General features: G+C 38.9%; 1 protein-coding gene across 7 annotated transcripts in view; it reads left to right on the forward strand.

Annotated features, from left to right (window-relative positions):
• The window catches only part of Oxr1 (oxidation resistance 1), a 356,383-nt gene that overhangs the window by 296,153 nt on the left and 33,853 nt on the right, over window positions 1-26,377 (forward strand). For 5 of the 7 annotated variants that reach the window (XM_032914831.1, XM_032914849.1, XM_032914839.1 and 2 more), the window contains 5 exons: window positions 4,803-4,955; window positions 8,365-8,549; window positions 10,526-11,286; window positions 14,104-14,272; window positions 16,632-16,794. In XM_032914831.1, the coding sequence (XP_032770722.1) occupies window positions 4,803-4,955; window positions 8,365-8,549; window positions 10,526-11,286; window positions 14,104-14,272; window positions 16,632-16,794 (1,431 nt within the window). Of the gene's footprint in view, window positions 1-4,802; window positions 4,956-8,364; window positions 8,550-10,525; window positions 11,287-14,103; window positions 14,273-16,631; window positions 16,795-21,965; window positions 22,825-26,377 lie in introns of those variants that run through there. The other 2 variants (XM_032914873.1, XM_032914883.1) reach the window with 1 other exon arrangement.

Genomic DNA, 26,377 nt, shown 5'->3' on the forward strand with positions numbered 1-26,377 from the left:
GTGCAGCTGGGGTTGCTATGGCCCACGCTAAATACCTCTTACTTGCATTTTCATCCAGAAATTCCAGAGCTTTATTTAAATTTACAGTGCTTAAAACATCTCCTTTAGAAACTGAATTGAGACTAATAGTATGTCACGATGTAATGAGATGAGGGTTAAATCTGACCGCCTAGGTCCTGTGTTGGATTCTTAACTTCCGGCCTTAAGTCACTATGCCCTTGCTGTGAGGAGACACCATGAGCATTGCAGTTCTTATAAAAGATCACGTGTAACTGGGGCTTGATAGTTCCCCAAGGTTAGCCCACATCATCATGGTGGGAGGTGTGGCAGCAGGTGTGATAGGCATAGTGCTGGAGAGGTAGTTGACAGCTACATCCTGATCCACAGGCATAGAAGAAGACACTCGACCTAGACAGGGCTTTGAAAGTAAAACCTCAGAGACCACTCCTGGTGACACACTTCCCCCAATAAGGCCAGACCTGCTAATCTTTTCAAATAGTGCTACTCCCTGGTGACTAGACATTTAAATATATGAATGTCTGGGGGACATTCTTATTTAAACCACCATAGTACCTCTCATGTTGCCTTAAGTACCTACTGTATTGACTAACAAGAACCAATACTGGGTGCTGTTTCGATTCAGCTTGTAGAAACTAGAAAGTTCCCAGAGTTGTAAAAAGGTGCATGGAAGTGAAGTCCAATAGAACTGCCAGAGCTGGCTGCTGGGCAGAAGGATGGATAAAACTGCAGAGGCAGAAGGAAGTGTGAGGTTTTCCTCTCTGAACGCAATAGCTATGGTTATTGGGGATTATGTTTTTGATTTTGTTTTTTGATTACTTGAGGCCAGTAGAGTGTCAACTCTCCTGGAGAGGGTTGCAGGCTGAGAGTCTTCTGATTTAAGGGCCGACAACAGACATGTGGTCCTCTGGAGAAGCAAGCCGCTCTTGTTGGCTTTCTTAATGTGCTCTTTCTAAATTATTTAAATTTTCCCATCGCCCTGTTAGTTTTCTGCTATTTCCCTAATAAAAGATCACAAATTGAGTGTTTGTAACAATAAAAAATTATTGTCCTCCAATTCTGGAAGCAGAAGCCTCAGTTCAAGTGATTGAGTGACGAGACTGTTACCTCTTCTTAGAAGCACGTGAGGACAATCGTCTGCTTATCTAGCAAGCAGTGGGCACTAGTGTTTGCTGGTGCTTAGAACTCTTTGGCTTGAAAATGCTTCGCTGTCTTTGTTGTCATATGACTGGCCTCTCCCTCTTGTCTATGGTAAGGACTTTGCTGCTTCCATATGACCGTTGAAAAACCTGGGGCTGGAGAGATGGCTCAGTGGTTAAGAGCACTGACTGCTCTTCCAGAGGTCCTGAGTACAATTCCCAGCAACCACATGGTGGCTGTAATAATATCTGATGACCTCTTCTGGTGTGTCTGAAGACAGCTACGGTGTACTTATATATAATAAATAAATAAATCTTTACAAAAAAAGGAAAAAGAAAAACTAATTAATCCAAAGAAGACCAATTTCCATATCAAGTCCCCATTTGGGGGTCCAGGGACTTGAATTTTCAATGTGTCATTTAGGAGACACAATTAATACCTAACATAAAATTGTAAGAGGATTATAGTTATTATCATAACTTTAATATTTATCATATATTTTAATCACCTTTTAAGAAAACAAGGACTTTAGCATAGGTTTTGTTTGGGGCAGTACTAGCAGTGTTTAAAAACATCTAGGAAATATTCTTTACTTATATGCTGCAGTCATGCAGAAGTAAGATTAGCTTCTCATACGAGCATGTAGACATGCTTGTTAATGTTCTAAATAAAATAAAGCATTGCTGTCACTGTCATTTGACACCTTGAACTTGTGTACTTCCTTGTTTATTGACTGCGGAATCAGACAGTCAGAGTTAAGACATTGGATCCACCAGAGCAGTTTAAATGCTGAAAATTGCATATGCTCAAAGAGTAATCCCTATTTTAAAAATTTATATTATACGTAAAGTATATTTATCTGTATTGCCTAATGGGATTGGGTGCATTCTGTGTGGTACGGCCATAGACTAGGGAGTATTAACTAATATAAATTAAAATTTTAACTTCAAGGCTTTTAAGCATAAATCTGACTCTCATACACACTTTATGTTAAATCTAAGCCAATTATTTTAATAAATGCTCGTAGGACAAAAACACATAAATAAGTTGTGATATTTTCAACTTTAAAATCAACTATCTTAGTAATTGTATGTACGCATGTGTATGTGCGCTGTGTGTATGCCTATGCGTGCAGAGGTTAGACAAGGAAGGGTATTAGGTCCCCTGAAACTCTAGATGAGGCACGTGTAAGCTGCAGTATAGGTGTGGGAAGTCAAACGTGAGCTCCTCTGTTGTACTCCTAATGAGTTGCTGGTCCACCTCACTGACCCCTAGTTATATTTTTTAAGAGATTATGCTGCAATCAGACCTTGGTCTTATAGTCTCTGACAAAAATCTCGTGGTTAATATTCCCTTGAAATAGAACTTTAAATTTTCATATTTACACAATCACACAAATGGATAAGTTATGAGTGACAGTTTTCTTCTGAATTTTGGTTGGGAGCCTCGTTTTGTAATTAGAATTTGAAAAGCCAGGCCTCAACCTTAGACAAAGAATCGCAGGCAAATAAGGAATGCTGAAACTGGGAGAAATAGTCTTCCCCAGGGAAGAGCTTATCAGCTGGTTATCTGATACCGAATGGTCATTCATCCCCGAAAATATACAAGTAACATTATACAGGCTGAGATGGTCATACTCATGTATTTAGGGATACGCATGTGTACACACATAAACAAGTATAGGTAGCAACAATGAAAAAGAGACCATGAATTTGAAAGAGAGGAGAGCATAGAAAAAGCTGGAGAGAAGAAAGGGAAGGGAAAATGATGTAATTATGATCTCAAGAAAATAATTAAGAATATTGTTTTTCTTTTAAACTGATGGTAAAAGCTCAGTCAGATCTAAAGTCAACGTGAGTCCCTTGAAATCACACCCTACTTTCCTTCAACTGAAAAAGTTTCATTCTGTATCTTGTGTTTAAGCTTCCTCAATTTCTTGATTCTAGGAAGCAGAATAAAAATAAATGAATGTGTGAGTATATACAACTTACAGAAAGAGGTAAATGGTTTTATTGAAGATTTTAAAGTTTATATAGCATGCTTATATGCATCTATTGGCTGAGAAACACTTGTGTTTTACCTCGACATTACTGTGCTGTGTGTGAAGTTTTCACCCTGTGAGCACAGACACAGTACAGCCCAGGCAAAAGAAACCCAAGTGCAGAGGTTGCACTTACTACAAGCCTGTGGCTGTTCCCAGTTGCGTGTTTGGGACAGTACTGCTGCTGCTGTACTCTAGTCAAGGACCTTTCTGATCCTCGTAGCTAAAGCTAAATCCCAGCGAAATATCAGGAGCCCCTAATGAGCTTCAAACGCATTGATCAAGACAGACTCAGTTCAAACAGGCTCTCCGCGGACATAAAGACATTCTGAATGATTCACATTTATGGAATTTGTATTGAGGTCTGATCACAGTCCCCTAGACAACTCTGATTCTTATAGAAAGAAAACGTCTCTTTGTGCTATACTCTGAGCATTTGCTAAGCTGACTTATGTATCTTTGTAATAGGGTTACATTGCGATATTGGGGTTGCTATGGATACTGAGTTGTAAGATTTGAGACTGAGGGAGCCTCATATCAGGTTGCTCACTGAGATACGCCTTCATTTAAGGAGAACAATGGCACTATCCTTTGAAATAGTGAGTAGTGTGGTTTCGTAGTAGCTGGTGATACTCAGACAATAAACCCGTAATTCAGGAGAAATTGAACTGCTATAAATAGAATTTGCTGCTAGCTCTTTGCTGTCGTGGACTGTCTTGTGGGTCTGGCTCATCTGGTTTTTGGGGTGGAACATTTTATCCATCACCTGTGGAAGAGCTGAAGGGAAAGTACATGTTATTGCAGTTGTGTTCACTAGCTCTCTCAGCAGCCCAGACTTACATCTCAGCTCCATCTCTCATGGTTAGCCAGGTATGGAATTTGGATGAACATGGATAAAACTCTGGGTTTGACTGAGAGGTGCTTCTCAGAGAATAAAGAGGAAAAGGAATAATAATTCATTGCAGAATATCAGCCTCAGGTCTCCACAAATACAAATAGCATGTATACACACAGGTGTGCCCACATACCTAACACTTGGATGCGTACCCCACCACCACCACTACACACACATAGGTGAAACTACAGAAAGAAAATGAGTAAGTTCAAAACTCTTGTGATGAGTTCATCTTCTTGCTTGCTGTACTAGATCTCTCTGGCCAGCTCCTCCTGTACTCTGCTCTTATGGAGGCTGCCGCCTCAGTGTTATCAAAACCAGTGCTTTAATTCACAAGCAGCACAGAATGTGTGTTGAGCTATTTAGATTTTAATGCTTTCTAGGTGTGTGTGTGTGTCTGTGTGTGTGTGCGCACGCATGTGTACGCTCGTATGTGTGTGCATATGTTGGCATGTAGATGTATAGATTGATATAATTTATATGCATCCTTTTATTATATGCATTTAAAATTGAAGTTTTTGCTGTATTTAAAATCTTCATTAAAAATGAAAATACCATTATTGTTATAATTTGTGAGATTTTGGGGTATTTATCTTAATATGGTGAGAGGGAGAGTAGGATTTATTGGGGAAGGTTGTTTGCCATTAATGGTGTATGGACCTAGTTTCCTAAGGCACTTTTTTGGTGTTTTATTTTGCTTTGCTTAAGACTCCTGATGTAGTCCATCCAAAAGAAGCGCCTCCTTCATCTACGGTGAGCGGTATTCGGCCTGCAAGAGTTGTATCTTCAACTTCTGAAGAAGAAGAAGCATTTACTGAGAAATTTCTTAAAATTAATTGCAAATATATCACCAATGGCAAGGTAATGAGTGACATCTTAGAGTGGAGCTCTATCATACTTCAGTTTTTACTGAGCTATGACTGTTTTACCAAGGTTTTGGTGACTGGATGTTTGAGTTAGAGTGGACCTTGCCCGTGACTTAAGAGTCTGATGATCTGTGGCAGTTATGAAAAGTAATGGGATATAAATAAATTCACTACCATAAAGCACATGGAATGATTTTTGCTAAGATATTAAACACAGTATTGATTTTAGCAGCTTTGGAAAACTTGGCATTACATACAAATTGAGAGATAACTCATCTTTAGTGAGTATATACTATATGGTAGAAAGTATTTGAGGTGTGTTCACTCAAGCTATTAAAAATAGGAGTAAACATTTCTACTTTGGGGCAAGTATATTACTGTTTGAAGTGCTAAGCACTTAGGGATATTTTATGTTTTCTTTTGTTTGAGACAGCATTTCTCTGTGTGGCCCTGGCTGGTCTAGTACTAGCTCTAGGCCAGGCTGGCCTCTGCGTCCTGAGCAGTGTGTGCACCACCGCCACCCGCTGCGGGTATCTTTCTGTTAACTGATTTCTCATGGGATCCCATGTGATCACGGAACAGTCTTACCTTCATTTGAGTGTGACTTATTTCCCCACCTAGAACCTCTTAATAAACTGTGCATATATGCTTAAAAAAATGGGCCGTTTGCTTCTGCTGAGTGGAACATTTTACAGTATCAGTGAAGTCAAATTGGACGATGATGGTCTTTTCCTGTAGCTCTATTGATTTCTTTCTGTGGTTTTTTGTAAATTGTTGACAGGTGAGTGGAACTGTCCCATTGCAATGGGTAGTTTTCTGTTTTCAGTTCTATAAGTTTATAGCTATAGTTCATGAATTTTCAGAGAACTCTTATGTATGGAAATGTTTAGCATTCTGATATTATCTGGATGAATGGACTGATCATGAAAAACTCAGCGCTAATCTCGGAATTCTTACCTGACTCCACCCTGGTGGATAGTGGTCGATAGCGCTATAGCCCTTTCCTCTTCTTCTGAGAAGTGTTAGCATGCCTTATCCTTTTCTGTCATTGTAAAGAGTGTTTCGTACGGGTAGTGTGTGATTTTAGACTTTTAGTCAAATGAGGTTGAAAAGGTAAAGTCTTGAGATTTTTTCATAACTTTGGCCTTAAGGAAAGAAGTTTGAAGGATTCACTTGTGCATCCTTTTAGCTCCCAGGGTGGTTTCCCAGAAAATTAAAGCAGATTGGTTGATCCAGTGGGTAAGGTATCACCTAGTTTAGTCCAGAAAATAGAAATGGCTTTGAGGCCTTTTGTAGCTTTAATGTGTATAGAGAACTGAAGCATTGATATTAAATTGGACCTTTTGCTCATGTGTAGCTACTTAGAATTATTTCCTGAAAGTACTTGAAATGTAACGTGTGACATGTTGGTAATGTGAGCCGAATCTGCTACAGGCTGGGAGTGTAGTTCAGTGACAGTGCGTGCCCTGGATGCATGGTATTTTAGGATTATCCCTCAGTATTTCTAAAAATAAATGGAAAGGGCACTACTTTCAGAGTACCTAGAATATACTTGCTTAATTTTAACCAATTGCTTGCTTTCGTTTTGCAAAGCCTTTAGTTTACCAAAATCGAAACAGCAAAAAACAAAAGGTTAGAAACCTTCTAAGAACCATGTACTGTACATGTACTGTAGCCTTGTTTGTATACCATAGGTTTACCCCAGCCATGTGAACGTCCTGTGTAATACTTTATTGGCTCTCATTGGCTTGTGTTGGTATGTGCTTCGGCGGTATAAATTGCTGTAAATGAGTCTCATGAAAACACTGCTCAGAGGCCAGATCAGCTGAAGTTTCTATAATGTTACTCCTTAAAGGGGTTCATTGTCTGCACTAGAAGAAGTGGCAGCTAGGGGCCTTTGAGATGGCCCTGTGGGTAGACCCTTGGGAGAAGAAAACTAACTTCTACAATCTGTCCCCTGACCACCTTGCTCATGTTCTGGCACATATGCCCACACATAATGTGTACATAAGCATTCACCCACACACAGTAAATAATATCTTTTAAAGAAATGATAGTTCAACTGTTTTAGATCACTTACCCACCTGAATGTCCCCATATATACTTCGTATTTTAATGTGACATGTTTGCTGTAAGTCTTTTCTACCTGTACTATGTGCTCCAGTTGCTTCTTGTCACTTAATGTGGATATTTTCATCAAGAGAGACTTTCAAGCTTTCTTTACTTAATCTTGTAGAAGGCGGTGTCAGCCATAGCTCATACCACATTTTGTTCAGGTTGACTGTGCTTGTGTTTGAACTCGAAAGAATGGTGTAATACCAAATCAAGTAGGCTGTCTGATTTTCTCTTTTCTTTGCTTTTTTTTTTTTTCAGGAAAAAGCAAGATGACTTTAAATAACCAATGGATTTTCAGAAATTTTGTCAGGCTTTTTACTTTTATGCATAAAAAATATCTTGGAATGAAAGTTTAAATAAAACTTTGAGAGTAAGGGATGCTTCACTTGCACTGGAGTATGGCTACTCTGTGATTTGTGTAGTAGCATGGTGAAGGAGCAGACTACCCAGACTGGCTCTTTTCTTTTGGACAAATTGCCCACTTCTCTTAGCCTTTGTCTTTATGTCTGTAGACGAGGATATTTCACAACAGTACAGAAATAGTTCCTGTTTCACAGCTAGGATTGTAAGAGTCAAGTTAACCGTGTACATACAATTTGATATAGGTGACAGAATAAATATTCTTACCAATGCTGTCAACTGTCTATAAATCTCCATTGATAAAAAGAGTAGACTCTTAGAATTTATATCACTGTTTATATAAACTCATTTACAATTCATAGTCTTTAATGGTAAGTGAAAAAAACAGTTAGCTTACTGTGAATTTTATCCAATCTACCAACTTTACAGATGAAGAAGTATACCTTAAAACTTTGCATTCTGAAAGTCCCATAACTGACGAATAGCAAATTCAAGCAACACTAGTTACTTTTTTCGAACACTATTTCTATGAAACTATTGCTTTTCCACGGATGGAGTTATTGCTTCTCATGTAATAGCATTGGGGAAGAACATGGGCGGGGGGCGGGGGGAGGGGATTCCTGCAAAACTTGGTCTTGGTCTTGTGCAGAGTTTTCTTCATAATGTGGCCATTCTTTTACTTTGTCAAACTTCATTCCTCACATGATTGGTTGAGGCGGAACATGATATTCCTTGCACTCTGTCTCTGCTGCGGAAAACAGTAGCATTTCCTAGAAATGCATGTTTTCATGAAAGTGCCCCAGTGCCTTGCTGTACCGTGTAGAAAGCAGATGGCCAGAAGTCAGAAAAAGCACGTAATAGAGGTATCTAGAATCTTTTATGAAATTATGAACCTTGAAGATTGAATGATACTTTCTTTTTCCTCCTAGGGCACAGTTAGTGGCGTCCTGCTAGTCACACCGAATAACATAATGTTTGATCCACATAAGACAGACCCCTTGGTTCAAGAGAACGGTTGTGAGGAATATGGCATCATGTGTCCGATGGAAGAGGTGATGTCAGCTGCCATGTACAAAGAGATTTTGGACAGCAAATTAAAGGAGTCACTGCCCATGTGAGTGTGTTAGTGCGCTGGTAGTCCGGCTTCCCCTTCCTTTTTTCTTTGGTTGGTTGTTAGGTTTTTTTAATTTGTTTGTTTGTTTTGTTTTTGTATTTATATAGTTGACCCTTCTCTAATACTCTTATTTTCTTAGTTTTGTTATGGCTACTTTCTATGTTGTTAGTAAAACAAGAATCTAAGCACTGTTGAATAGTTGATGATTTCTAGCTGTTGGGTGCCTGGGATAGCATAAAACTCCTGTTGGAGTAGGGTCCATTTTAGTCTGTAATAACAGATACTGGTTTGGCTTGGTAAATGATCTTTAGAAACACAAATAATTTTCTTAATTTTCAAATCAGTTTTCTAAACTACTGGATATATTTTTAAGTTGTCAACAAAAGCCAATTTCAGGAAAACAAACAAAAAAGAAAATACCAAACCACAATTATTGAGCTTCGATGTAGATATGGGACACAGGCTGAAAAGCCAGCTCCAGAGGGACAGAAGGACGCTGCATCAGTGAGGTCCTGTCCTGACATTAAGTCTCAGTGGCTCAGAATTAAATACTATCCCGTATGGTCTGAGACTGCTCTGCAAGGAAGGTGGAGTGTCCTTGCCTTCCTAATGACCAGTTTGACAGGACCTGAGTTCAAGCACTTTAAACAATGTCACCAACAGGAAATAACTTATATGTTAGTTGAACTCAGAATTTGGCTTCAAACAAGAGAAATACATAGAATGACTTTGCAAAGTAAGTTTGTTTGTAAAGGTGAGTGAGGTAAAAGATGTTAATGGTCTTCCCTTTTTTTAATGTGTGGAGAATCGATTTCTAATGTACTGTCTGGACTGTGTTGAACAGTTCGCCATCAATATTTAGTCTTTCAAAATATGAAAGTTTAGGCTAAAAACTCACCCAAATATACAGCCTGTTAGTTTTAATTCTTGTTTGTTTCTGTGTTTTTAAAACCTACGAACAGTGAGTCTCTTGAGTCTGTTAAGTGTGTAGATGAAATCTCCCAAAGCTAGTGCCCAGCCCCTCCACGCTGTGGGTGCAGGTTAAGTGAATCACCAGGAGATGGCACCATTGCATATTTCCTATCTTGGGTGAGATTGCCTCTTTTAAAATGAATTCAGTACAGAGGCAGAAGACACTTAAACGAAATCTTTAAAGTAAAGAAATTTTACACATATACTTTAGAAAATAGGTATTTTGTTACAAAAACTTGAAAACCACAAGAAAGTTAAATAAGCGACTTAGCTTTAATATGCACAGAAGGCCGCTGACTTACTGCTGTTCTGACTAGCAGACTTGTTCTCTAGCCGTATATGCAAAGCGTTGACACCGCACCACTGAGACTTCAAGTAATTGTTGTTTCTCATGAGCAACTTTAACCATCATTCTAAATTACTGACTTTTTAAGTGATGCTTATTTCAAGCACATACATCTTGCGACCATTAATATTTACCTCAACAAATGCCAGGAAAGATGGAAATGAGGCCCAGTCATGAAACATTCATAATCTAACATCTTAGTTCTTTAACTGGACAGATTCTCTTAGACCTGTTCTGACATTATAGATTTCCTTTAAATGTTTGCCTCGGGTTAATTCACATTATCCATGTTTTTTAAATCTCTCTTTGCATATAAATAAATACTGTATATGTATGTGATAAATTGACATTTTCCATTGTCCCTACCCTACAATGAAAATCCTATTTCATTATTATAAATCATCAGGAATTTATGGCAACTTTGTTGTAGTTTTCCTACAAGGAATGCTACTTTGATGTTTCCCAGATAGTATACAGTTGATGAAAAACCTTGATATAATTACGTGGGGGCATATATGAAAAATGTAGTATTTGTATAATCTGTCGATAGCTATACTTTGCTGTTTTTAAAAAGCCTCTTCTGAAATACTATTATTTGCTTGCAGAAGTAAATTGCTACAGTTTTTAATACCTAGTAATTTTTAATTTTATTTAATAGAGAAGTAGATCAGTTGTCGGGAAGGGGGTTCTGCCATTCAAAGAAAATGACAGGAGTCCCTGCTGAGGAAACAGACTCGAGAAGCCGCGAGCAGGGAAACGACAGTGTCAGCACTGCTCCCAGGAGCACTGAGGAGTCTCTCTCAGAAGATGTTTTCACAGAGTCAGAACTCTCTCCTATCCGAGAGGAGCTGCCCTCCTCGGAGCTGAGACAAGAGAAGTCATCTGACGCCTCGTCAGAATCTGTGCAAACCGTCAGTCAGATCGAAGTAGAGTCCTTGACAGCCGCGTCAGAGTCTGCTGATGTTCCTGACCACACTAACGCGAATACTGGACGTTCTTCAAGCGAAGTTGGGGCTTTATCTCATGAAACTGGTTTAAGTAGTCTTGAAATAGCCACTAAGGAAGAAGATAAAGCTACAGAAAACCTCCAAGAAGTCTCAGGCCCTAAAGAACAAAGCACAGATATAAAAGTTCAGGATAACCAAGATTCTTTCCACCACGAAAATTCACTGCAGCAAGAGGCAGGTGAAGATAGTCTATCTTCCGGAGAAACAGTGGAACTGACAGAAAAGCCAACTGTTCTTAAGGATCAACTAGGGAAGGAACTAAAACGGGACTCAGAGACAGAAGTAGAGGAACTGCGCAAACTCTGGAAAACCCACTCTATGCAGCAAGCCAAACAGCAAAGGGACACCATTCAGCAGGTGGCACAGAGGGAGAGTAAACACAGAGGCGCACCTGCAGATGCACATGGAGAGGGTAAGTGTTGGTCTGCTGCATGCTGCTTTCTGCTTTCCCTCTGACCAGACACTGCCGAGTTAGGGGTGTGAGGGAGAATCAAACGACTCCTGAATGACGTTACTCCGAGACCATGTCAGCAGTGCCTGGTCTCTGAACATCTTTTCTGCCATGTTTTAGCACTCGTAACCCTTTAGCACTTTCTCTAAAGCCTGTGTTATGAATGTGTTCCTACACTGTAGAATAAATACAGTGATTGCTCCATTTTCTTTTTCATTATATCATTGCACATATAATGTACAAATTTAATTTTTAATTGCCGAAGTTTTGAATCCATATTTTTTGTGCAAAGCACTGTTGGACATGAAACTCTACTTCTACAATTTTTTACATACATAAAAATCCCATGCTCGTTGGATTAGATGGTGGTTTTAAAAAACAAATGCTCAGGAATAAAGTTATCACTTCCTGTCTCAGTTCAATTTTTGTTAATACGAGCATTACCATAATACTTTCTAATATAGTGTGCTTTTGCTTAATATATTATAAATTCAGTAGCTGTGGCTCAAATAATTTAGTAAACATTCTCTTAATTCTACTGACATATTGCTCCTAGTAATTAAACTTAGGTAAGAGCTTCTTTTGATTTTAGGTTTTTACTTTACTAAAATGATATACTACTTTTAACCTTTTAAAGGTTTCAAAAAAAAGCTGAAGAACACATACAAAGATCTTTATGCCAATGTTACTTATATCAAAGAGAGAAAATGCCTTAACAATATGAATTGTTAAAAACAAGTAAATGATTAGATAAATTAAAGACTAATAAAACCACATTTTGAAAAAACTATAATGAACATAACTGTACAGATGTTAAGTGAAAAGAAGCAAGAAATAGCACTATCTATTATACAGTCCTGAGTTTCCATTAAAGTCTGTATGTGCAGATAGATGGAGTATGAGTCAGAACCAAACTTGCCTTCTGAAGATCTGTAGGAGCCTTAATATAGTTGATCATCCTTGGTTGTCAGCTCCAGGCAGTTTTGTATACTGTGCTCTAACTTTCTGCACTTGACAGTCTTTCTTAATAAATGTTCAATGTGTTCCAAATAAAGATAACACATCATAGAAGAAACATCTGACCTTCTGTAGAAATTGCTGTCAGTAAACACATTCTTTAGTTACTAATGAATATAACCTTGGTTGGGTAATACAAAGAAAATTCAGTATTTTAAAACTGAACGTTGAATGTGACAGCCATACTTAAAACCCAGTGTTTGGAAAACACCAAGAAAGACCAAGGTCTGTCTGCATGGGACACGGGAGACCTTGTCTCAAAATAACAATAGTGTTTCTCAGGCTCTTTGACATAAGTCTTGCTACGTAGGTGAGGTACCTTCTGGCCTCCAGCAATAAGGTCCTGGAACTGCTACAGTTCCATTCGTCACACCATGCCAGATGGAGGTAGACCTCTAGGAACCGCTGGGAGAGATGAAGGTGATCCACACCTGCTGTGCAAAATGAGCAGATCCTCAAAACGGATCTGGCCGTTCCTCTTTTGGTATATACCAAAATAATAATAATAATAATAATAATAATAATAATAATAATAACAACAACAACAACAACAACAACAACAACCTGAACAACAACAACAACCTGAAAAGAGGGACTCAAGTAGATACCTGTACAAAATATGTTTACAACAGAATCTATTATAGTACTATACACATCACTGAATTTTCTTTGCATCATCCTGCTGTCAAATAACATATGATACATCATATACATGGAAATGTTAATTCTTCAGGTTTAAGGAACTTGGAAGTTTCTGTTACATACATAGATGTGCATGATAATGACAGTTAATGGAAAGAGAACCATGAGTCTGAATGAGAGGAAGAAGGGATATGTGGGAAGGCTTAGAGGGAGGAAGGTGAATAGGGAAATGATGTAATTATATTATAATCTCAAGACGTAAGTTTTAGAAAGAGGAAAGTCTAAGACCAGGTGAGTAGTGACGGCATGCTGGCCACTGAGTGAGATGTGTACCATAGAAATGTGCCCACTGCTGGAGTAAAGGCAGGTGCAGAGCATACACTGGCGATGACGGGAGGGAGGGCAGAGACAGCGGATTGCTTAGTCAGGGGCTGTTGTGCTGGAGAAGAATGTGGAGGTTCTCAGAACGGGTGTCAGCGGTGCGTGTACAGCAGTGTGAATGTACTCATGCCTACAAATTGTAGATTTCAGAGTGCTTAAAATGCTGAATTCTAGGATATTTCCATCTTATCATGAGAAACCAAACTGGTGAATTTTACCCTTTGTATTATTTTACTAAAAGAAAGACTTGAAGTATGTGTTTGATTTCTTGCACCTTTGTGTATGTATGTATGTATGTATGTATGTATGTATGTAGACACTAGAGATTTCATTAATTTTTTTACTTTATATTAAAATTACCATTTAGAAATTATGTATACAACTTAGGTGTGATTTTTGTAGGATCATGGAGAATATGAAGAACATTTTACATGTATATGCACTTCAGCATAGCTGTTATTTGCAATTTACTGAAAAGTCTTTGCATTTTTTTCCTAATAGCTCTCAACAAAACCATTCATTGTATCTTGCTGTTTCGGTAACTATATATTCCATGTGGTTTTTTTTTTTTTTTTTTTTTTTTTTACAAAAGGACAAGGTAGTTAAATCAATATTTCCAAGTGCCAGTAAAATGCATTATTTTACAATTGGAAGCTAAAATGTAGAACTGATTCATCTAAGCTACTTGAGTATACTCTAAGAGAACTGAATGGATCCTGTTTACTCATCGCTTTCTAGGCTCCTCCTTGTTAAAGGAAAAGAGAAGGCATCGATTACATAAGTTCTTATGTCTCCGAGTCGGAAAACCAATGAGGAAGACATTTGTGTCTCAGGCCAGTGCTACGATGCAGCAGTACGCACAGAGGGATAAAAAACACGAATATTGGTTTGCAGTGCCACAAGAAAGGTAAAATAGAAGCTTCTAACTCTCTATTTTCCTTACAAGATTTTTTTTTTTATCTATCATAACACCACAAACTTTAAAGCCTACATTTCCTCATTAATAGCTAATATTAGGCAGGCATGATGGCATGCACCTTTAATTCCAACACTAGAAAGGCTTGAGAAGGAGCACCTCAAGGTCAGGAAGTTTGACATACACAGTGAGTTCACGGCCAACCTGTGCTACATATAGCAGGGCTATCTGTAAATAAGTAAACACAGGCTAATCTTAGGTCTATATGAAATCAATTGCTACCTGACACTTTTCATCTATATCTTTAAATTTTCCTACTTACAGTTTAATGCCAAAACACTGGAACATGAGTGAGGTTTTAGTAGTTAAGGCTTATGTCGGAGACCATGAAAATCCATGAGCATACAAACTGATACAGCCTTGTGAAGGAAAATGATATGCAGTTCTTATTCACATTTTATCTTCAAATTTGTGTTTTCTAGTACATTTTCTTACAGAATTCTTAAGGTGTCTTTATCCTTTATAAATAATCTTTCAACACATTACAAAATTAATTGTAAGCATACTTATAAACTTTTCTGGATATACTGGTCACATGTTTTTCACTTGCTAGGACCAGAGTAAAGGGTCTTTCGGGGTAGGACACTCACCAGCTAACATGCTTCAGTTTTAGAATCCTAGCAGTGTGGCACTAAGAAGCGCTTTCTGTGAAAGTGAGAGGTAGATCGCAGGATTGGCTCCACCGTGCCCATTTTGTTTTTCTTTAATTGCTGGGAAGCTTTGTTTTTCTATATATCAAAAAATGCCTCGTTATAATAACCTCATGCAGTTCTTCAGTGTTTCTGTGTATCTTCCAAAAGTTACTCAGCCGTCCTCTGTCATAATTTTTAGTGACTATTGGTGAACTATTGGTTGGAAACTCAGTTCTCTGTTCCTCAATGAATTAGAAGCAGCTGGCTATACAAAAAGACCTTTTATGTAGAATTATTCCTAGTATCGTCGCCAGTCTTGAGCAGCTCGAAAGTGTTTTATACTTAAAAATGCCCTCCTAAAACCCTTCAGGTTCTCTCATTTTTTAATTGGGGAAAAAACACTAGTGGAGGCAGGAGACAGGTTGTGTGTGCTGCACCTGGCTGCACGGCCCCCAGGGGGCTGGTCAGGAGTGACACGCCTAAGGAAGGGTGTATGGTGGAAATCCTGCATAGTCTGCTTTGAATAGTGCTGCTTTCAGGGATCTAGTGGTGAACTTTTCCTTCCCTTTCCTTCCCTCTACACTACGAGATATGCCGAACAGTGTACATGTCTCGTATCAAATGAGATTGTAGTCATTAAAATAGCTTGATTTGCATAATCCACTACTTGAAAGAACTCGAGCCAGTTTAAAATGGTTATAATTTAAAATGTTACTATTTAGTTAAATCTAACATAAACACTTAGTTTTTCTCACTATTCTTGGTTATTTCTTAATATTTATATGGAAATTTGTTTTTAATTTTGTTCTTAGTTCCAAACTTAAGTGTTCTGAACGTAACCAGGAAAAAACCTGGTAGTTCTCCTTGGTTAAAACTAATACTATCCCACTGGTGATCTTAGTACAGTACCCATGTTAGAAATTTCACTGCAAATATAAATAAAATGTACCTTGGTTTTTATTCATGTTAATATTACTGGAATTTTGAACTTACCATAGACAGAAAACTTAACAGAATTATTGATAGCGATCAGTTACCAGAAGAGAAAAGTTACTCCCCTTTGAATGTGTCAGGAGTCACATAGCCTTGTAGATCATCAGATGATTGCAGAACTTGTAGAACCATCGACTGGTCAGCAGGTATCTTCCAGCTGGGACGTCCGTCCTTCAGTTGTTCATGTGATTCAGTTCAAGCCCATATACACGTAGGCGCTGTAAATGCATGTCTGACCTTTAAATATGTTTATTACAGAATACACTAATCAACATGGTTTACTACAGTTAGCAAAATAGCAGTAAGGGAAGCAGATATGGAAAAAGATTAGAGTTCTGAAGCCAGAATTCTCTGTGCATTGCTGATCTCAATCCGAATGCCGCCCGTTGGTTGCTTGCCACTACTGGTATCTTTATGGAGGAAAGTGTGCACTGCAGTCACTACAGTGAGAGCTTTCCAAGGCACAGCTTTTTATAGAACTCGACAGATCATAGCCAAATCAGGTTTAAAGATAATGTCTTCCTTTAATGGACTTTATTGTTTTATGTAGTGCAGTGTGTTTCGAAAATCTTCAGCTTCTGTCAAGACATTTCACAAATAGAGTTTTTTAACTTGAGCTTATAGCAGATAAAACGAGGCCTGCTAATAGTCATCTGCCCTAACAGGACAGACCACTTGTATGCCTTCTTCATTCAGTGGAGTCCAGAAATCTACGCAGAAGACACTGGGGAGTACACCAGAGAGCCCGGATTTATAGTGGTCAAGAAGATGGCAGAGTCTGAACCAAACGAAGCCCCTGCCGGCGAAGCCGCAGCCAGGGAGTGGGAGGTAAGGAGGGCGAGGCGCCCGTCAGCTGTCTGCTTCCTTTTACCTAGTGTGAGTGTGTAACCTATGGTAAGCCATAGACATGGGAATTTATTGCACAAAAACAGATTTTTCAAGACCTAGTTTGTAGTCTATGCCCAAATGTGTTTATTGAATGAGTCTGAGTAGGTAGCAACTTTAATGCTCTTTGTCACTGTTTTTACATTAAAATACTGGCTCATTAATAATAAAGTAATTTTTGTATATTCTAGCATATTTAAAGGATGATAACATGACAAAGATAGAAGTAACATTGCTATCATATTGTCATAAAAATTCCCTACTTGACTTACCTGTTTTTTTTTCTCTTGAATAAAAAAAAAAAACCGTGCCTTTAGCACAATCAGCTGTTATTTCTAAGTTTCACACCTAACAAATATTACACAAACTTGGTACTAATTTTATAAGAATAATAATTTTTTTTCTGTATTTAAATTTAATGAGTTTGTAAACAGTGTCCAAGTTAATACTGATAAGCACTTTTCAAAGCCCCCTATAGATAAAATTTTTTAAGATTAACCATTTTATATGACGTAACAACATTTTTCTTATTTTGATATTTTTCGTCTTAATCTCTTGATGTTATTAGAAAATATAGAGCAGATGCTAAAATGTGATAATAAATGGACTCAAATTTTATTATCCATTTGGTTAAAGTTTGTGGTTATTCGTATGTATGAATTTACTGTGCATGTACTTAGCATGTACAATGATTAAAGTATATGTGATATGTCTTCTGTTTAAGTTGTGTTCCTGATCTTGAATGTCTGACATCATTGTGTTTGTTATATACAACATCATCACCAATATAGTGAAGGATAAGAAGTAGTCTATATTGTACAATTATTTGAATATTTAAATAACAATTATTAATCTTAATTCCAACTTCATTTATATTAGCTCTAAATTAGACATGACCTGAGTCCCTATCAGGAGAATAGAGGGGTAAATTTGCAGATGTCTATAATCTTTTAAGTAATACAGCAATAAAAAGAATGTTCTAATAATATTAGCAACCATATGGCTGGCTCTCAAAGCCATGTGGAATACCAAGGGAAGGCCTGATGGGAAAGAGGGAAAGGAGCTGACATGCTTAGGTTTTCAGGGTTCTTGGGTTCCTGGAAGTGGAGGAGTGCAAAGTGATAGGAAGGAAATTTATGGTTGCTGGGCACATGCTGGGTCTCACTGTGGATGGTGATGGGTGCTGGGCACATGCTGTCCTCACCATGGATGGTGATGGGTGCTGGGCACATGCTGGCCTCACTGTGGATGGTGATGGGTGCTGGGCACATTCTGGCCTCACTGTGGATGGTGATGGGTGCTGGGCACATGCTGGCCTCACTGTGGATGGTGCTGGGTGCTGGGCACATGCTGGCCTCACCGTGGATGGTGCTGGGTGCTGGGCACATGCTGGCCTCACTGTGGATGGTGCTAGGTGCTGGGCACATTCTGGCCTCACTGTGGATGGTGATGGGTGCTGGGCACATGCTGGCCTCACTGTGGATGGTGATGGGTGCTGGGCACATTCTGGCCTCACTGTGGATGGTGATGGTGCTGGGCTGGGTGGATGGTGATGGGTGCTGGGCACATGCTGGCCTCACTGTGGATGGTGCTGGGTGCTGGGCACATGCTGGCCTCACTGTGGATGGTGATGGGTGCTGGGCACATGCTGGCCTCACTGTGGATGGTGCTGGGTGCTGGGCACATTCTGGCCTCACTGTGGATGGTGATGGGTGCTGGGCACATGCTGGCCTCACTGTGGATGGTGCTGGGTGCTGGGCACATGCTGGCCTCACCGTGGATGGTGCTGGGTGCTGGGCACATGCTGGCCTCACTGTGGATGGTGCTAGGTGCTGGGCACATGCTGGTCTCACTGTGGATGGTGATGAGTGCTGGGCACATGCTGGTCTCACCGTGGATGGTGATGAGTGCTGGGCACATGCTGTCCTCACCATGGATGGTGCTAGGTTCTGGGCACATGCTGTCCTCACCGTGGATGGTGCTGGGTGCTGGGCACATGCTGGTCTCACCGTGGATGGTGATGGGTGCTGGGCACATGCTGGGTCTCATTGTGGATAGTGATCACATGGTAACTCCAGGCTCATGCTACTTTCTTAGTTCTAGAAGGTAAATTTATTCAGATTTCCAAAGACGTGTACAAGTTTTAAGATAGCAGCCATTGAAAGTAGATTACAAGGGGAAATAAGGTAGAATAAGGGGCAGCAAGCATGTAAATGACGGAGACTTGATGGAACTAGATTATGATGATGTTTCTAAATCAGGCAGTAATGTGCTGGATGGCAGAATTTCCATCACGAAAGAGAATTGAGAACTTTTTCCAATTAAGGTTGAATCAGTTAAGTTTGGAAATATGAAACTGACTTTACCTTTTCTTTTCGTATGGGTGCGTATGTGTGCGTGTGTGCATGTGTGTATGGATGTTTGCAGATGTGTGGCCTGTAGTTGGTGTGCGAATGTGTATGCGCAGAGACCGAGGTTGCTAGGAGTCTTCTTGTTGGCTCTTGTCCTGTATCCCTTAGACAGCCCTTCTCAATGCAACCCAGAGCTCACGAGTACTGCTCTCCACAGCAGGCTGCTCTGAGGATCTCAGTATCTGAAGCTGGCATTAAGAGCAGTCTCCACTTCCACCTCACCCTTACATGGCTTTTGGGCTCCAAGCTCCCACATTTTGGATCTCTTTTTACCTGACAAACACTTTGACCTGTGACATCTCCCTATCCCCATTGCTGACTATTTTGACTCAAAGGATTGGCTTCAGTTTCTGAGGAAAACATTGCAGATTATAATTTATAGATTAAAAATCTTTGTACCTCCTCAAGTGTCCCAGAAAAAATTACCTAAAACAAAACAAAAAGTGGTAGAAAAGTTTGGTTTGTACCAATGCAGTTTGTCTTGCCTTCTGGAAACAGCACCTCCAGGTAAACTGCACTTGTCTGTGGCTGTAGAGCTCTTGGATATGTGTAATGAGAGAAAACAATGGGAGTTTTAAGACTAAAAGCTGATTCCTCAGCCAGTTAGGTTACATTTCAGACTGGACAATTGGTGTGCTAATTCATAAAGTGTAAGCTTTATGAAATCCGAATATGAAGTTAGAAGCTAGAATGTACAGTTCCCTGCCATCTGGTCCTCTCAGTCTGCGTCTTTCCTACTCTGGTCTTTTAATATCAGTGATAGAGACTTTATGGCTGGAAAGAGCAATGCTCTCCCTCATAGGACAGTTCTGTCAGAACGCCCTTCGTTACTGTGTTTCAGCTGTTTGTCTTTATCCCTTCTTCCAGGGAACATCAATAACAAAAACCAAACTTTGGATATTCCATGGTAATGTGGACAAACTGATCTTTCCTTTAATCCTCTCCCAAGACAATTTCCCTTAACTCCCCTTGTTTACTGTTACAGATTCTTTCCAGACCCTGTGTTACCATCATTCTTATTCTAAGATTTATTAAAATATTACACATCGTGGTACCCAAAATTTCTAAGATGTGCAGTTTGAATAGGAAAAATATAAAGGCATACTCAAAAGAGCTTCATGTACAAAACACAGAAATTAAATCTTTAACTCTATATAGAAAAGGCAGAGATTTCAGGGTTAGAAATTTGAGGATGGTCGGAAGGGTAATGTCAGAGATTTATAGAGGAGCTCTACACACCAGGAGATTCCCTCTCCCACAAAAGATGGGAAAGTTTATCCACATTTCAACAGTGGTACCCCCTAATGATATATCAGAATTATCACTTATGAAAAAGGACCTGAGAAGCATCTTGCACTCTGTTGGTGAAGTTATAGAAAAATTGTAGGTGTTCAATTTCTCCTCCCACTACATAGGTCTCAGGAATCAGATCATTGACTGCAAGGTCCTTTGACAATGGTGCCATCTTCCCAGCTAGAGTCCTATTTTTGAAATGATTGTTATTAAAAGAAAAGGCTCTGATATATTCTCTACTTCTGTCCCTTGCAAAAGCATTGATAAACTGGTGGCTCCATTTCATGACTAGTTTCTTAGACCTGAATCTTTTTTTCATTATTAGATATCACACATGAGTGATTTCTTAATCACTCATAGCTCAGGTCATCCATTTAAGTAGAAGTGTAATATGTTGCCTGCTTATGAAATAAACCTCCAAAGGAATATTAACATTTTAGTGTCTATTTATGGCTTAATTTTTCAAATTACTTATATGATGAGTGTGTTTATAACTTCCAGTGTTATCCGGTTTGATTATATCAATGTAAATATTTAATCTCAGTCTTCTACACCATTAAGCTCAATTACATCCTGTTGTGTGGATTCAGTTCTGTTTGCAGAGCTCCCATTAGTAGTCAGTGCTTTGGCCAATCATTGCATGTTTCCAAAGAACACCAGTCTAACACTGCTGAAACTTACAATAAGCACTGTGCCAGAGGCCTGCAGTTGCTTGGATAGCAGGCTATCTGCTGGGTAACAAATGATCTGTTTGTTTTCCCAAGTGTCTCATCTTTGTTATTAAAGAAGCACCTAATCCCAAATTAAAATCGGGCCAGTATATTAAGTACAGGCAAAAGTGTCCCTAGTCTCTTCTCAGCCTGGTCATCAGATGTTTATTCAGTTGAAAGTATCCGAAAGTGAAGGGAGTGTCTCTTTGTAAAGTCAACACAGGTAGATCCCATTTCTCAGTGTGGCTAGTAAGTAGGCTATCCTGGCCTGTTCTTCTCAGTGTGGCTAGTAAGTAGGCTATCCTGGCCCGTTCTTCTCAGTGTGGCTAGTAAGTAGGCTGTACTGCGCCTGTTTTTCTTTGTCATCTTTCATATCACACTTCATTTTGAAACACCTGTTTTTTGTGCTTAAGACAGGTTTTTAAAATGTTCCCCCAATTGTTTCTTTCTTTTCTTTTTTTTTTTTAAGCATCGTTAATGGCTGTGTATGCGGAGCTTGTGGTGAGAGGCTGGCCTTTGATCACAGTGTACTTTATGTTTGAGGAATGTGGTTGTGGTTGGGAGGAACGGGGAGGGGTGCAGCAGGTGGACAGGGGGAGGAGAATGTTAATTGCACAGAGTGCTGATTTCTGTGGGCGGACTGTGCTGTTTGTGTTTGAATCGTAGTGTGTGCTAAAGAAATGGCTGTGTGTTCTGTACGTAGCAGGTTAATAATAGAATCAGTTTGCCTTAAAATGAAAGAAGTATTTGGACATTACTATTATAGCATAGATAAACTGAGCTCCAGATAATTTTAGTTTATATCTAAGTTAAGGAAATTACAGTTTGCACTTAATTTTTTAAAAATAAGCTTCTGGTAATATTCCTTATACTGCTAATTAATGAAATACAGCGTATGTAGACACGGTAAATGTGAGTATTGTTCAATAAATAATATACTAGAAAACATTTTAAAATGATTTTGTTATCTATGAGTATTCTCATAAAAGATTGAATTTTCTTGGATTATTAACTATAAAGAATAAATGTCTTAAAAAAGAAATAGAGCAGAACTGTGGGACTATATGAGCAAACAGGAAAGTGTTCTCTGCAGTCATGTGGGATCTGGGAGAAATTCTGGAAACGTGTACACAGTGCATGCCTTGTAACCGTGACACTTCAGGGTCTCTGTTAGTACTGTGGAAATATGTGCTCTGCGTCTTTAAACTTTTGAGCTCTTTCTTTGTACATTTGGGTGCAGTGCAACCTAACTTGAGCATGGGAAACACATTCTTCCCTCCCCAGCTTTACAGTCTCCACTCAGGACTATCTGTTCAATGGATACTACTTAGTGATTAGCTCTCTGTCATGTCAATCAAATCTTTGTCGCTAGCAAACTGTTTTGTCACTGTAGCAGGGATCTGGTGCTGCAAATTTATCTCTGACAGAGGAAGAATGCTTTTGAAAACAGTTCTTCCGTGATTTGCTGAAGCTTAATGTGACCTGGGAAGGAAATGTCCCGTCTCTGGTATGGGAAAAAAGGGAGAAGACATCAGCAAGTTAATCATAAATACACTCTGGTAAATCTTGATCAATTACTGCAGTTTCTGTATCTTCCAGTCTTGTAGTAGTGTCATTATGCAAAACTGTATCATATTTGAATGCACAAACAAAATATAGAGTAAAAACTTATGTGATTACAGAAAAGTTTAGCATATATTTAAGAATTCTAAGTATATTTGTAAGTATATATGTCACTAGAATTTTGCTTTGTGATAACATGGTGGTTTTTCTATTCACTCCAAAAGAAAAATAGCATATCTTTGTTACTGCCTTAATGTTCTCATTTAAATATAATCTTGTAGGAAAGGATTCAGAATTTTTTTCCTTGTTTAGAAGAGGAGAGAGTGAAAACTAAATTGTATGGAATAGATCACAAACTGGATTCTGTTACACATTCCTTCAGGCTCTCTGAGAAATGTGTTACTCTACAGTCTAAGATGCTTTTTAAAGCTGTTCAGGAACTTTCTGGTCAGAGCTCTTAACACAGACCTTTAAATGTAGTTACACAGAAGAAGCCAGATTGTATTTCAAGGAACCTAGTTGGTTCTCAGTGTAATTGTACACACGGTTTTGTAAATGTATTGTCAGGTGCTCTTCCTGTGATAATTTAGGATTGTTTTCCTTATGAATGCTATTTGTTTTGTGCTAATTAAGGATGAGAAAAATAAAGGTATTCTCTCTCTCTCTCTAAACCAGGAGTCACTTTAGAAAGTGTCTCACAGTCACTGTACTTCCCTAAATGTTGAGCATGTCAGAGATAACAAAGTCCCCCTAGTTAATGTTATTTAACTATAATTTCAGAAAATTTTTAATTTTCTGTCACATCAGCGCTGATGGGTTTTATGCACCTGAAAATAATAATTTTTAAATTTGTGATCAAGTTTATCAAATTAACTAATTAACTTGGCCTTTTTAGTTTTTAACCAAGAGCAATAAAGGTGTTCATATTCTTTATTTAAACTTAAATAAATATTGATTTTTAAAATATTTTAATTGCAACTTTAGGCAAATCTTAGATGCTTGAACTTCATAGGTCAGCAGTGCTGCACACGGCACGCATACTGGTTACTCTCTGAGTCCTGCCACCACTAAGAGGCTCTTCTGGGATGTTTCTCCTGTGATTTTTTTTTTTCCCCTAAGCACATATGTCTCTTACTGGTCATTAACTTCACCCATGTATGTGGTATATACAAGCATACAATATAGCATTTTTTCATAACTTTGAAATTGCTGCTGTAAGATGAGGCAGGCATGTAGTTTTCTGGACTAAGTGATATTTGGTGACACAGGTTCAGCCTGAAGCCAGCCAGGTTTCACGTCACTAGTTTGTCTAATAAAAGTTTTCTAGCTAGTGCCTTGTGTCCTCATGTGTATCAAGCTTAGTTCCCAGTTTTCCTACTTGAGATGGGTCCTTCTGGGAGGAGGACAGGGAAGGGCTGGAGACAACTGGGCCTGTAACAGATGGATGGCCTCCAGTCCTTACCAAGGCGCTTCTATGTTGAAACTGAAAGCAAGACACGTTTCGTCTGAGGGAATAAGCAGTCTTTCAGAACAGAGGAAAGCTGATGTCTGCTCACTGTGTGCCGTGCTTTTTAGCATGCTTCCTGTCTTTCACACAGCTGATCAATAGTTAGACTTTAGCTGTCTTACAGAGCTGGTGAGAATGTGGCCATATATTTCTCTTAGCACTGACACTGTTCTAAATGCTGGTGTATGTGGTATGAAATTTGATCTTATAGTTACCACATGTGTTAATATGAGATATTTTCATTTTATGAGTGAGATCATTTAACTTCAGGATATAAACACGGGTAGCAACAGGACTCAATAAGTAAAGATACTTGCTGCCAAACCTGATGACCTGAGTTCAATCCCCAGGACCCATATAGTAGAAGGAGAGGACTACCTACTGAAAGGAGTCCGCTGACCTCTACACATGCACCATGGCACACATGCACACATATCCACATGCGCGCTCTCACACATACACACACACAATAAATAAGCACTTTTAAAAACCATCAATAATAATACTTGGAAGATGCCTCAGGTCAAATGTATAGAATAAAATTAACCCTTTGCAACTTGGCTTCCATAACTGTTACTCGGTTATTCTTAGCTTTCCGGGGTGTTTTGTTTTGTTTGTTTGCTTATTTGATTGTTTTTACTTTCATGTTTTTAGCTTTAAGGCTGTTTTGGAAATTCAAGCTGACATCTTCAACTTGAATCTGCAGTCATTTCTCAGAGATTTTCACATCTTTAGTAGGCACGTGTGCCAGTTCTTACGCCTTGGTGTCTGTCAGAGAGGTGTAATTTGCTTGAAAGCATTTGATAAAAACTTAGGCTTAGTCTAATTCAGCAGCAGCAGTAAAGTCATTATATGCCAACATTAGTTTATTACCATTATTAGTAGTTGAGTTTTTTCACCAGTTTGATTTTTTTAGGTTGTCTTCATGTAGAAAAGGCAGGTTTTCCCCTTTTCGGTGTTTTGAGTGTGCAGCTGCAGGGAAAGCTACTGGTGCATTACTGACATGTCCAAGAGTCAGCTCACACTGGGACTTCCGGGAAGCAGCATTGAAGTGTGCAGCCAGAGTTTGCTGGAAGAACAATGGGGGAAATGACTGCAGGGCTCTGTGTGTTAACTGGTACTCTAGACACACAGCCCAAGTTATCCTTTTTAAGTTTTACAATCCCATTACACTGTCAGCTTTCTCTTGTACATGAATCGGGGATACCTTGCTACAGTGGCTAAATTCAGAGTGAGGCCTTCACTCTGTGTGTCCTTGTTCTCGCCCATGTCTGTTAAGTCTCTGCACTCACAGTCTTTAGGATAGAAAGAGGGGAAAGTGGGTGGTGGTGGTACTTTGCTTGTTTAAACATTTAACCTTTACCTATTTTATATATAGCTTACAAGTAAAGTTTATTCCTTGTGAAAAGCTTAAAGTATGAACATCATTTCAATGAGGTCGCTTAAGTTCACAGAGTTGTAAGAAGCTGAGTGAAAATTAGAGCTCTGATCCCAAAGCCATTCTTCTTCCTGCCCTTCACACTGCCACCCTGTAGTAGTGATAGGCAGTGCGGTAACGGCCTTTTTACACATGACATCCTGCCAGTAACGTACCCTCTGTACTGTGGACACTCACAGCTTAGTGGAAGGGACTCACATACTGTCTGTATTGGCCTTAGTTGAAAAGTTGCCTTAGGAGTATAAATTATAAGAATAAAATGAAGATCTGATTCTGCTTTGCAACATTAATACTATAACATCACTTTTACATTACATTTATTTATGTGAGTTTTTCTGTAATACTGTCCTCCCTAAATTGATAAGCACCACCCTGAATATTTTGCTTATTGTTTCACTCATTTTTCATTTTAGAGAATAGAGTTTACTTTTATTTACTTTTATGGGCAAGGTATAACATATAGTATAATAAAAATATAATAGAATAAGATAAAGCAAAAACTAACACAGAAAAGAGCCCAAGAGAAGACGCAAGAAACAGAGACTCACTCATTTGCACAGTCAGAGATCCCATAAAAGCACTAAGTTAGAAGCTATACTATTTA

The sequence above is a fragment of the Rattus rattus genome, chromosome 1 (assembly GCF_011064425.1).
Source record: "Rattus rattus isolate New Zealand chromosome 1, Rrattus_CSIRO_v1, whole genome shotgun sequence".
In the NCBI taxonomy this organism is placed as follows: domain Eukaryota; kingdom Metazoa; phylum Chordata; class Mammalia; order Rodentia; family Muridae; genus Rattus; species Rattus rattus.